The 14,445-nt window shown below is 36.3% G+C and overlaps 1 protein-coding gene across 3 annotated transcripts in view; it reads right to left on the bottom strand.

Annotated features, from left to right (window-relative positions):
- LOC120515422 (oxysterol-binding protein-related protein 3-like) overlaps window positions 1–14,445 on the bottom strand; it is a 183,533-nt gene that overhangs the window by 67,397 nt on the left and 101,691 nt on the right. For all 3 annotated transcript variants that reach the window (XM_039736396.1, XM_039736395.1, XM_039736397.1), the window contains 4 exons: window positions 10,578–10,704; window positions 9,608–9,711; window positions 1,199–1,291; window positions 918–1,077 (listed from right to left, as the gene is read on the bottom strand). In XM_039736396.1, the coding sequence (XP_039592330.1) occupies window positions 918–1,077; window positions 1,199–1,291; window positions 9,608–9,711; window positions 10,578–10,704 (484 nt within the window). The remainder of the gene's footprint in view (window positions 1–917; window positions 1,078–1,198; window positions 1,292–9,607; window positions 9,712–10,577; window positions 10,705–14,445) is intronic.

The following is a 14,445-nucleotide window of genomic DNA, read 5'->3' as shown; positions in this document are numbered from 1 at the left end:
GAGTTATGCCAGAGAAGATTTGAAATACAAAATAAAAGGAATATGAACACCTGAGACAGAAATCTCAGACTAAAAATGACATGTTAAGAATATTCTGCTAACTCACAAAAACTGACACTGCAGTTTTTAATATTTTATATCATAAGGCAGTAGAGCAGGAGCTTGTATTAGGACTATTCATCAAGAAACACAAATAAATAATTTGCAGAATGCGTACCTGGGGACAATTAAAGTTTTGACAAACAAGCCAGAAAATGGACTATAGAATTAAAACTGAGCACCATACATACAAACTTATCTAGACATGGATGATTATGTTTGTAAATTAGTTTTCACAAAATAAAAATAAATTTAAAACTATATTTTGAAATTCTAGTCTTTGAAATAATTTCAGAAGTGAAATTAACATATGACATGAAAAACAAACATCTAAATGCAAACAGATAATACAAAATCAACAGATTCTATATTTTCAATCAAACAAAGTGCTTTTAAAAGGAGTTACTGTATGTGTCATGATTTTACAGTGTTGAGAAAAGCTAGCATAGAAGAGCTGTCTTTTTATATAATGTACAGTAGACTGAAAAAGGGTAAAGAAAAAACAAAAAACCCTCAGGTTCCATATCTTAATTTGTATATTTTGTTTTTTAATCTTTGAAGTGTTTAAATATTGCATCTTAGCAAGCCTATCTAAAAGTTACGGTTTGTTTCCAACTACTTCAAACTTGCAGAAAAATAGTGCTTAATGTTAAATAGAATACAATATCCTTAAATAAAAAAAAAATCAGCATAAATTTTTTTAAGAAAACACTATACATTTTTGATTAATAAATAATTAATGACCCTTGTTTTTAAGATGAATGATATGACATACAAGACATGAAACAAAAATCAAAATTAAATTAAGGGCTTCTTACAGTTGTTGGCCACATGACAGAACTCCTCATGAAGCTTGGAAGCATCTGTTGGTGAATCTGGGCTTTCCGAGTAGCTCTTGTCATTGCCATGTTCTACAGTTGAAAGATTTGGATTAGAAGCATGTAATCTTATTGAGCCAGAGGATATACAGCTGGGAACCTGTAACAACGAAAAGCATGAATATCTGTCAAATCAGCTCTAATACTTTATTGTGGTAATTCAATTCATAGTTTAAAAAAAACAGAAAATTGTCCAAGGCTATAACTGTTTTTTTCTTTACCTGCAATGTAGTTTTACCATCTTTTCCATAATTTTTGGCACGCCATCTTCTCTGACTCCTTTTTTCTTTCTTGGGACTTTCAAATGTTGCAGCCTAAAAATAAAATAAAATTTGTATGTTACTTACAAAACAACTTGCATTAACAGCAATTTTCAGGATACCAATTTGATATCAATAGTACTATTCATCAAGGGCCTTTTGAACCAGAAGAAAAGGGCTTTTAAAGGCGGTGATCAGCATGTACTCAAGCGCGTGCAGAAGGAACTCCGAGTCCAGCTCAAGGCGGCAAAGGAGCAGTACAGGAGAAAGCTGGAGCAGAAGCTGCAGAATAACAGTATGAAGGAAGTGTGGGATGGAATGAAGATCATCACTGGCTGCAGCTTGAAGCGGGGTGCCACCATCGAGAGAGACATGGAGAGAGCAAACCAGATGAACAACTTCTTTAACAGGTTTGACCACCCTAACCCACTCTCACCTCGGAGTACAGCACCCTCCACCCATCCTTCTGCTGATACCAGCATAGGAGAGAGTTTCCCCCCACCCACAATTACAGCAGCCCAGGTAAGCAGAGAGCTGAGGAGTCGGTCCAGATGGAGTATCGTCACGAATGCTGAAGGCCTGTGCGTTGGAGCTGGGGAGTCCTATACAACGCGTCTTCAACCTGAGCCTGGAACAGGGGAGAGTCCCAAGGCTTTGGAAAACATCTTGCCTCACCCCTGTCCCAAAGCTATTGCTCTGACACCACATGTGATGAAGACCATGGAGTGGCTGCTGCTTCACCACCTGAGGCCACAGGTCCGCCACACCCTCGACCCTCTGCAGTTCGCATACCTGGAGAAGGTGGGAGCGGAGGACGCTATCATCTATATGCTACTCCGATCCTTCTCCCACTTGGACAGAGGCAGTGGTGCTGTAAGAATTATGTTTCTGGACTTCTCTAGCACCTTCAACACCATCCAACCTCTGCTCTCCTTAGGCACAAGCCGACAGAGATGGGAATAGATTCACACCTGGTGGCTTGGATCGTGGACTATCTTACAGGCAGACCTCAATATGTGCATCTTGGGAACTGCAGGTCTGACACTGTGGTCAGCAACACAGGAGCGCCGCAGGGGACTGTAATTTCTCTGGTCCTGTTCAGCCTATATACATCGACTTCCAACACAAATCTGAGTCCTGCCATGTGCAAAAGTTCGCTGATGACACTGCTATAGTGGGCTGCCAATAATGATGCTCTGTGTAAGAAAGGACAGAGCCGACTATACTTCCTTAGAAGGCTGGCGTTTTTCAACATCTGCAATAAGATGCTGCAGATGTTCTATCAGACGGTTGTGGTGAGTGCCCTCTTCTACGCGGTGGTGTGCTGGGGAGGCAGCATAAAGAAAAGGGATGCCTCACACCTGGACAAACTGGTGAGGAAGGTAGGTCTATTATAGGCACAGAGCTGGACAGTTTGACATCCGTGGCAGAGCGATGGATGCTGAGCAGGCTCCTGTCAATCATGGAGAATCCACTGCATCCACTGAACAGTATCATCTCCAGACAGAAGAGCAGCTTCAGCGACAGACTGCTGTCACTGTCTTGCTCCACTGACAGACTGACGTGATCGTTCCTCCCCCACACTATGTGACTCTTCAATACCACCCGGGGGGTAAACGTTAACATTATACAAAGTTATTGTCTGTTATACCTGCATTTTTATCACTCTTTAATTTAATATTGTTCTTTATGTATGCTGCTGCTGGGGTATGTGAATTTCCCCTTGGGATTAATAACGTATCTGTCTGTCTATCTATCTATCTATCTATCTATCTATCTATCTATCTATCTATCTATCTATCTATCTATCTATCTATCTATCTATCTATCTATCTATCTATCTATCTATCTATCTATCTATCTATCTATCTATCTAACATACTCTCTGTATGTGGGTTGCTAATTCATAATGCACAGATGTTTACAACATGGTTGTATATAATTCCATAAACTCAATTTCAATATTTTTTGAATGTTGTTATATTTTGTTTGTGCATTTTTTGAGCTTAACAGTAAAGTTAAATATTTAAACATTGTGATGTGTTTAAACTAGTGAACTAGCAAACTATAAATCAGATATTTTTAGAATTCAAGAAATGAAAGTCAGAAAATTAAAGTACTTCGCCAAGCCACTGTGTACTTTAATATAAAGTGTACTACTGATGGCACGTATGCTAGCCACTACAGAATTTTATTTTGAAGCATACGAGAAGCAATTTATTATTGTGGCATACATTATAATATTTATCTTGATTGGTAATGTTAACACAAAATACATTATTGATTAAATTCAAGGTACAGAGTGCAGATAAAAGCAAAATTGGTTTAAACACAGAAAACAATAAGTAATAAATAAGGCCAACTTGATTCTGTCAGACAGTAGCCATTGTCTGCTTTCTGAATTTTATTTGTTGCCCTTAGGCTGTAGATTTAGATTCTCAAGAGTAAAAAGTAATACATTTAAAAACTATTTCAACCCAGCGCTATTCTAAGTTCTACTAAGTGCATGGATCCTGATGAAATCTAAATTATTATTGTTTACTTTTAAAGTTCATTATTCTAATTTGTGTAGTGATTATACCAATGGTTGTCTCTTGTCGTCAATTGGCATGTTGTCTTGTATTTCTGTAACATTGTCTTTTATCTGCCTAATCTACTTAACCTAACACATTATGGTACAAAGATGGGCTTTTTTTCCAAAAAAGTTAAAGCTAAAGGAATGGTGATTTGTGTACCAACATTAAAACACATTTCTTCTAACAACTGCAGTTACATGAAACATATTACACAACAGTGAAAGTGAAAATAGCAAAACACTGCAAAAGACTGTAATACAGCTGCATTTTGGAATGTTTGTGTAGTAAGGAATCAACAAGATTTTTGAGCCTTGTTATTATTTCACAAGTGATGAACAGAGGAAAGCTGCAAAAAAAAAAACTAAATTAGTGTCTTCTGTATCTCAACAAGCATTGCAAAAAAATAAGGAAAGCAAAATATACTAAACTCAAATTGATGGAAATGTGCATATAGTGTTAAAAGATGCAGCAATCAAAATTTTACCTATTTATTGATCTCAAATATGTCATGGCAGGGCATCAGAAAGTGTGCAAGCATTTTATCAACCTCTTCACATATACAAACTACAATAATTGAAATGTCATCTTTTATTGGTGTATATGCTGAAATCAATAAAAAAACTGTGTCAGAACATTTTATCTTTAATAAGTAATAATCTTGTAATCAATTATATCTACCCATCCATCCATTTTCTTAACCAGCCTGTCTAGGGCAGGGTCATGGGGTAGCTGGAGCCTATTCTAGAGCACAAGACATGAACAACACACAGACAGGGTGCCAGTCCATTGCAGGCTGAACACACAAACACACACAATGACCAATTCAGCAAATTAATTCACCTAGCCTGCATGTATTAAGTGAAAAAAAAAATCATTTTTAGGTAAAATTAATTTATAATAAAAAAATAATCTTTGAAAAACTTGGTTGTGTGTGTACTCCCTTTGACTAATACTTCACAGAGAAGCAACTTTTGCTATGCTTATAGAAGTACTGTATGTAAGTTTAGTCATATATGTATCAGTTCAGCAACCATGTTAAGTCTTCATTGCTGAAGTTTCAAACTTGGTAAAATTATAAGGGGATGTTCTGTGCAATGGGAAAAATAACCTTAAGATCAATTATTAGAATACCAGGCTGAATTAAATAAGATGGATGTGCATTTGTCTGTAATTTGAAAAAACACAAGTTACAAAGAATTGTCAACTAAAATGATCCCTCCTAAAAACATAAATGCAAATTGAGTGATTTTATGTAGGCAGGAATCGTTTTGGATTTACTGACTCTTTAACATATTCAGCATTATAACATTGTGAACTCTGAAAATCTAGTCATGTTTACTGTGGCAGTTGGTAATTAATTTTTATCAGTATGCAGACTGAATGTTACAGCAGGTTTCTTAACATTATCTAAAGCACTGCTGTCAATCACTAAAATAAAGATTTCCCATCATGATCTGGCTATGTAAATCTTTGCATGAAGTAGGCAAATTCTTCCTCGTTTCTCTCTTTAAGATTGCCTGCAGCACTTGTGCCAAATATTCTCATAAAAATGAAGCCAAATATGTTCCCCTTTACTGTTATAGCTAGGGCCCACAATTTACCGCGGCCCACAGAATTTAACGGGTTTTGCAGCGGTAAAACGCCACGCCGTGGAATTAACCTAACTGCCGCATAAAATACCAAATCTGAATGAAATCTCACCATCTGAGGCATATTGATATTAGTATGATTAGTTCTGATTACTTCTTTAAGTTCTTTCTTTAGCCTGTTGCATCATCTCATTAAAATTTTGTTCGTTGCTACTAAAATCGAACACAGTGGAGCTACAATCCAGTTAAAGAAGCTGTCGGCATTGCTGCAAAGTACTGATAAACTTAACGAGTTGAGAGCTGAACCTGAATTTGTATCTGTTCACTGCCAGCCAATTATGAACACTCTGACTTCTTTTGAGGCACAGTCATTCATGGCTGTCGATGTCTACAACAAAGTGTCTGACTTACTATCTTACCTGAAATCGTCTGGATTTCCAATTGCAACCAGCAGCTGTGAAGATGCAAAACACGATGCTGCTGCTAAACTTGAAGAATATTTTGTGCGAACCAAACAGCTGGCAATAGACCTATTCAGATCTGTGAGAATATTTGATCCACAACAGCTACCACTCTTATTGAAGAATTTTGCTGATCATGCACAATCAGTGCCAACAATGATGGCTGCAGCAGATGAATGGTAAGCTTATCTGGACATAGCATCTCGTGAAGTAATTCCAGCTGATATCACTACTTTTTGGAGTGCCTTAGAGGACAGGCTGCCTCGCTTAGCAGCTCTTGCTAAAGTTTACATTGCATTGCTGATCTCTTTTGTTGATGTGGAACGTACGTTCTCAAAATATGGATCGGTGTTGTCACCACTGCGATATTCTCTGTCACAAGAAAACCTACGAGCTTACAGTGCCATTTTCTTCAACAATAAATAAACAATAACTTTAGAAACATTATTCGATAGTTTGTTGAGAATAATATTATGCCTACATATGTTTCAGCATCGTTTGCCTAAAGCAAATCTGTGGATTAAAATGTGCAGATGTGAACGCTTTGATATGCCTATTCGATTAGTATTACGAATTATGATTGATTATTATTAAGGATTAAGAATAAGAAAAATTGCATTTATTTTGCTTGGATTACAAATTAGTTTTACGGAGTTCTGGTACTGCATTTGCCGCGCAAAAAGATGCCGCGGAATTTACGATTTCTTGGCGCGGTAAATTGTGGGCCTTAGTGATAGGAGAAGTTGCAAAAAAACTGGAATGTTGAAGCAAATTCTAGAAAAAAGCCCAATCTAAATTTGTTATGTAGTTCTTTTGTTCGCTAGCTAAGTGGATGAAAAATACTCACCGAGTTTGGAGTATGAGTGAGGAGGGCATGGTCCCCCTCCCCTTGGCCCTCTGCATCTCTCTCGGATTTGCGCAAATAAATTGGTACCGCAAGTGAACTGTGATGAGACAGGTCGCAAATTCGACCGGAAAGATCAAGCAAATGATAGAAAAAAACTCGATCTAAATCCGATAAGTAGTTCTCTCGTGAAAAGAGGACAGGCATACAGACAGACTGACATTGGATTTGATATATACAGTAATCCCTCCTCGATCGCGGGGGTTGTGTTCCAGAACCCCCCGCGATAGATGAAAATCCGCGAAGTAGAAACCATATGTTTGTATGGTTATTTTTATATATTTTAAGCCCTTATAAACTCTCCCACACTGTTAACATTATTAGAGCTCTCTAGACATGAAATAACACCCTTTAGTCAAAAGTTTAAACTGTGCTCCATGACAAGACAGAGATGACAGTTCTTTCTCACAATTAAAAGAATGCAAACATATCTTCTCTTCAAAGGAGCGCCGTCAGGAGCAGAGAATGTCAGAGAGAAAGAGCGAGATAAAAGCAAACAATCAAAAAATCAATACGTGCTTTTAAGTATGCCGAAGCACCGCGATAAAGTGGCATTTTGTAGAGGGGCGTCCGTATCCTCTAGGCAAACAGCCTCTGTGCAAACAGCCCCTCTGCTCACACCCCCTCCGTCAGGCGCAGAGAATGTCAGAGAGGGTGAGAGAGAGAGAAAAGCAAACAATCAAAGCAAACCGCGCAGGAAGCATATCTTATATCATTGAGGAGTTTTAGTTAATATGTAATACATGCTCTGATTGGGTAGCTTCTAAGCCATCCGCCAATAGCGTCCCTTGTATGAAATCAACTGGGCAAAAAAACTGAGGAAGCATGTACTTTAAATTAAAAGACCCATTGTCCGCAGAAATCCGTTTCCATGTCCATTTAAAATCCGCGATAGAGTGAAGCCACGAAAGTCGAAGCGCAATTCAGCGAGGGATTACTGTACAGGGATGAACAAACTGGATAAGAATATAAATAAACTGGTAAAGTTTTTAGATGATACTAAGCCAGGTGGAAGAGCATATAATGCATAGTCATCTGAACACTTTTAGTTACAGAGGGAACTGGATAGCATACAGGCTTAGGCAGATTTGTGAAAGATGAACTATTACGCGTAGGAAGCAGAAATATTAGATTTGAATACACAATGGAAGGCTTGAACTTAAAAGTACATCTAATCAAAGGGATTTAGGAGTTATAGTAGACTTGCCATTATCTATAGCTTCAATTACAAAAATATGAGTTCGTAAAATGACACAAAAAAAAAATTGTGATTTGCAAATTCTCTTTTAAAGTAAAATAACAAGGAATTGAATCCCCTGCTGAGTAGAAAAATGAAATGTTAAGATGTACAGAGATTAAGCCTGTAAGACAGACTTTCCTTACATGAAACAGTGAGTGCAAAAGGTGAATTCCTTTCTGTTTGTCAGCACATATACTATGGAATCAACATTTTCACAATAGATATGATACAGAAAAAGAGAAACAGACTGACCAGGAAACATCCAGACTGACTAGCACCAAGAACACCAACAGACTAGAAACGAAGTATTAGCATTCTCATGCAGGTGTGTGCAAATCTCTGAACAAGACACCTTTAAAGGTATACTCCACCCAAAAATGATAATTTTTTATATGTTACTTACTAAAATTTTTCTCTCCATTCTACATAAAAAGATTAAACAAAAACATTTTCTTGGTCATCACTACAAACAGTGGTAAGTAACATATAAAAAAATATGATTTATGGCTTATTTCAGTGTTAGCAGTTATATAAGCATTTATACTTAATAGCTATTTTAGTAGGCTGACCTATGTAGAATCAGGATGGGACTACTTTTTGCCTCCTAAACAACCTGAATTGTTTGAACTAAGAAATGAAGAAGGTGATGGAAACTTTCCATAAGGAACTTCAGACATGTGGAAACAAAAACATCACCGAAACGTTTTGGTGACACATTTAACTATGGAGCTCCTTCCACTTTGCACCAATGATGATATATTGGATTGAGATCTTGGGACTGTGTAAGCCACTGGCATAAACTGAAGTCATTATCACATGTTCGTGAAACCACATTAAAATGATGTGTTCTTTGTTAAATGACACATTATCCTGATAAAAGGATTCATATGGAAAAGAGTAGATTATTACAATCAATGGATACTATTGGGGTCAGCAACAATGCTTAGGTTTGTGTGGCATCCGAAAAAAAAAAACAGTTATATTAAGTGGCCTAATGTGTGTCAAAAAAAAACACTGGCCAAATATTGTGTGGTGTGAGGAAAACCATTTGCTAAATGTCATTTACAATAATGTGTGCATTGCAGCTGTCAGTTTCATTGTCTTTTAGCAATGTGCCTCCTTTCAAAAAACTGTGAGGACAACTGGTATAAAGAGGAATTCCATAACAATATAATAATAACTAAGTAGATTTTAAGAATGAATAAACTGATACACAGTAAAATAAATAAAGGAATATAAGAGTGAAATAAAACTTTTTAAAAAACACATTTTACTGGTGCACAATTGTATTAAGAAGAAAAATACATTTCAAAAATTAATAAATTAATAAAGAAAATTTCTTCAGACTGCGTTTACTCAATATATTAGTTTACTCTTGTATTTCCCATCCTTGCTATTATGTGGAATAAACTTCTATAATAAATGTAAAAATGCAGAATTATACATGGCAAAAATTAATCTTACAAGAAAAATTATTAAACATGCTGTCTGTGATTATGGCTTGATAAGACATCTTACTTACAGTGTACCTATAAAAAGTTTAAAAACATAAAATCTAAAGATTTTCTTAATATTTGTAATAAACATATCCTTGTAATACCTGAAGGGCATTGATAGCAGGTGCAGAATATGTTCTGTGAAGGACTTCCATGTTTTGCAAAAGTTGACTGAGTTCCAGTAAATAAGTCTGGCACAAAGAAAGCTCTAAAACATAAACACAGAAAAATGCTTAAAAAGCAGCATCAAACATATTTTATGATTATTTATATATTATTTATAATAATACATAATGTATTAATTTATCATTTTATAATAAAATAATTTATACTCTAAATACTGTAAGCATCATAAGAATGTATGAAATTGTTTCTTTTTTTGGTAAAAAAAATGTGTAATTTGAAGAGTACAAATAAAACTAGAAGCACGCTATAACCTCTGAGTTTATTTTAAATAGGCAGGTTGGTCATATTGTTCAAATGTCCATAGGCAAAATCATTGGTTGGAAGAGGGACTTGTTCTAGCTGCATAGAAGTTAATTTAATATTTTCTTTCTCTTTTTTAACCTGACACAAAGTTTATGTAGGCATTTTTTTAATCTTCTCAAATCAGCTTTCCATCATAGATAGATAAATTAAAAGTCACATAAACTGGAACTAGAACTGGAACTCAGATTATCAAACAGCAGTCACCACACACAAAGTCAGAGTTAACAATCTGATGGGAAGAATATTGGATAATGAGAGAAAATGTGGTCACAGAGGAAGGTGCAGATTCAGTACAGAAGGAACACCAAGGTACAGCATGGTACTGAACTTTAACAGTGCCAGCTTACTTTAACTTGACAACTCTGAATGACATTATGTGGGTTTAATAGATAGAAGTTAGACTAAATGTCAACATAGCCAAATAAGGAGAGACAAAGGGTTCACAGAATGCAGAAACCTGTCACTGATTCCAAGGCTGTGCACAATGAGACATTGCAAACCACCCAGCACCATGAATAGGTGTCAGTGGCATTCCTATGTCTAGCTCTGTCCCTGTCATTATTGCCAGATTTGTTGATTTATTACCTTTGGCGCACTTGTCCATGTCTTCAGAGGATTGTAACCAAGCTGCAACCTTAGCTTGACTACTACTAGAGGACACTGGGAAGGCACCTCCATTGTTTATAGATGTTTGCCTTGTGAGAATGGATCTCTGTGTTTACAAAAAGAAAACAAAACAAAAAGAACAATCATAAAAAAATTAACTTACAAAAATAAGATTTAGTGCAAGTATAGAAAGTCAGCTTATTTTAAATATTTAAACTAAGTATAATACATGCGATACTTTGGAGGACGCATATGGAGTTCAGCTTTTGATTGTGTATTGGTTCCCAAGCAGAACTTAATGCCAAATCAAGCCTTTGTTTCAAATCTTTTCTTAATTATGATAATTCTTTGAACAATTTTACATTTACTTCAAATGATTCTTTTTAAGGGTGGCGCAGTGGGTAGCGCTGCTGCCTCGCAGTTTAGGAGGCTTGGGTTCGCTTCCTGGGTCCTCCCTGCGTGGAGTTTGCATGTTCTCCCCGTGTCTGCGTGTTTTTTCTCCGGGTCCAAAGACATGCAGGTTAGGTGCATTGGCGATTCTACATTGTCCCTAGTGTGTGCTTGGTGTGTGTATGTGTGTGCCCTGTGGTGGGCTGGCACCCTGCCAGGGGTTTGTTTCCTGCCTTGCACCCTGTGTGGGCTGGGATTGGCTCCAGCAGACCCCCATGACCCTGTAGTTAGGATATAGCGGGTTGGATAATGGATGGATGGATGATTCTTTGTATAAATAAAACTAATGTGTATATCTGTAGGTAAGGACAACAAGTTATCCTAATTTGAACTGGTACTTTCACTCTTTAAATGCTAGTTAACAAGTTTTACAGAACAAGGAAAAAAGTCTATTATAACCCAAATTTCAATAAATCAAATAGAATCCTATCCTGTACTCTATTAAAACAATGTGGAGTTTTGATATACTTAATTTACTGCAAAACAGAAAGCTACACAGGAAGCTATTTAAATTAAATCTGCATAGTGAAATCAGAAACGCTACAACTAGAACTTAAACAAATTGCATAAAATACAGCAATATTTAAAGGAATATTTCACGCAAAGCTATTTTTTAAAATGTTAATTACTGCATGTAGATGGTAGGGATGGCCAAAAAAATTGCAATGTCATGTTTTCAAGATAAATAAGAAACTTTCTAATAAAATGGATGTCTCTGATGACAAATGCTGGACCACAGAAATTCCATGAAAAGAATCTGAGATTACCAGTATTCTATAACCTACACATCAAGTCATCCAGTCATATACCAACAATGAGCAAAATACATGTATTTTATTTAACTATATTTGAGCTAAAACTACCATAAACAAAACAAAAGAAGACCATTTATTCTGTATAATGTATAAAGCATGTTTATACACAAAAAGAGGGCGAAAAACATTGGGATTTTTAGTAAAAAAAACAAAAACAAAAAACATGACGGGGGAACAAGCATACATTTATGGCAACTCTGACCCATGTGTACACAACATTTCAAAGAAAGAGGGAAACATATACTATACACTTAATCATGCAGCAAAATGCAGATAAACCAGCTAAATAATTCACATCACTGAGCCATTATTATATGTTTTTATGTGACTTACTATACCTCAAAAACGATGAATATGATGTACACAGTGTTTTAGTTCTCTTTTACCAGAGTGAATGCGAATTTACAAATAAGTTTTTTTTTTGGTTTTGCGTAAATTTATTTCAGCTACTTGTTGTCACTTCTTAAGGAACTGGCCGACATGTCAACATTCTATTATGCCTGCTGTGCTGGAAGCCATTAACCAACTGGCAAGGCACTATATCCAGTATTCATATGGTGTGGGTGTACATACATAAAACAACACGTTTTTGCCAAAATAAAAAGGCATTTTGCAGTTGCATCCCGTTCACCCAACATAATCAGCGCAATTGACTGCACTCATATTGATATACAGTAAGAGCACACAGTGAGAACAAAGCCTCTTGTGATAACCATAAGTAATTACATTCCATTAATGCACAAGTTATCTGTGATGCCATGATGTGGCTGGCAAAAATCATGTCTCAGAGCCTGGATCAACCCATGATTCACTTATTTTTGGGCAAAGTAGCTTTGGGAGACATAATGGTACTGTACATGGCGAATGGCTTGATGTTAATGAAACTGGATGAACTCTCAGTGGTTTATATGTCTTACTATTCATTGTAACAACAATCATGCCATTACATGCACCAGGTGTTAAAGGCTACACGCTCAGATGCTGGTGCCTAACAACTTTCCCGGACCCCCCAGAGCACAGAGGAGAAGCACTATAATGTTGTGTATGATCTTATGATCTAAGTTGTAGAATGCAGCCAGATACTCTTGAATGTAGGTGATGGGGTCACGATGTGTCAGCAGGAAGTTGCTCTATCAGCCACTGAAGTTCTGCAGCATTATGATTGCATATATAAGTGGTTGGTTAGTATGCTCTATATGTGGGTGTTTCAGGGCGGCGATCAAGATGTGTTCACATACGCATATTTACAAGATGAGTATGATTTACTGTATAAAAACTAAATTGCATAGAAATGTGTGTATGCCAGGTTTTATAAATCAGATTTTTTTTTGGCATGCACATTTTTCTGTTTTTTTTGGTATGTGCATATTTTCATGCTTGAATCCACAAAACGTTTCATTAATGAGGCCCAAGGTAAAATTGTTTGCTTGAAGCAAATTCAACAAGGCCTCTCACAGAGCTGGTTCTTAATATGGATGTGTGTGTATATTGTGTCTATTTGTAAAAAAATGTCTTCTAAGCAAAACCACGTTTTTTGGTCATCTCTCCTAAACGTTTGCTGAAACTTTGTTTGCAGATGAGACACAGTGGAGTGGTTTAGTTCATAGTGTCCAGCAATGCTTGTACATGACATGCCTGCCTACAGCAAATCAATGGCCTTCTTCATGGCTTCTGCTGAACAGGAGATTTTATGGAATGCACTTTAAACTGACTAGGTGTAGCTTCTATTTTGCTTTACCTTAAACTTTGAATTAATGCTTGCTTAAAGATATACCCAGACCATGATGGATAAAACTGCACATAATAAAATGTTGCATGTTTGATAAGCAGCAGTGACTCCTTGCAAAATCTGCATTTCTGGTCTGAGTGTCTAAAATAAATTAAAAATACATTGTGAAACTAGATTTTTCCATAAAATTTTGCAACTATTTTCAATTAGTATTGTAATGAATTTATTTTGCTTTGACAATTTACATAAAGGGACCATGCAATGTAATTCAAACCTGCTGTGCCTGGTTAGGTTAGGACATCATCCTACAGTAAATCCACACTGTTACACTATATGTGCGTTTTTCCCAAATATAAATATTAAAAGTGCTGTAACATGTTTATAAATACATATGGTCAGTCCTTCACCCCAACACCTTCCAAACCATGTCAATTAAAGTAGCCAATCCTCTTACTATTAGATTCACAGACTTCCTTGAATGCCTGAGATCAGATCCTACCAATTGAAGCAACCAGTGTAATGAAGCAACACACACATTTATCTTTCTGGTGTTACAATGCTTTAAATATAGTCCATTTTCCATAACAAATGGTACCCTAATACTAGGCATGGTACGACTTTTTATACAAAGCAACTCCAAAAAATCTAATCAAAAGTATGTTTTTTTTATAACTAGCACTTGCCTGACTTCCATACATAACCCTGAAATTTGCCATACCACATTTTGTTGCAAAATCTAATTATGGGTATACTGATAATCCCTTCTTGCTCCTTGTTAACACTGTCCTTGTCACTTACTAGCAAGGAGTTTTGTCAACCCCTTACATTTTTCAGGATACCCCATTATTCCTTG

The sequence above is a fragment of the Polypterus senegalus genome, chromosome 15 (genome assembly GCF_016835505.1).
Source record: "Polypterus senegalus isolate Bchr_013 chromosome 15, ASM1683550v1, whole genome shotgun sequence".
Lineage (NCBI taxonomy): Eukaryota > Metazoa > Chordata > Cladistia > Polypteriformes > Polypteridae > Polypterus > Polypterus senegalus.
This window is presented reverse-complemented; position numbering and strand designations above follow the sequence as displayed.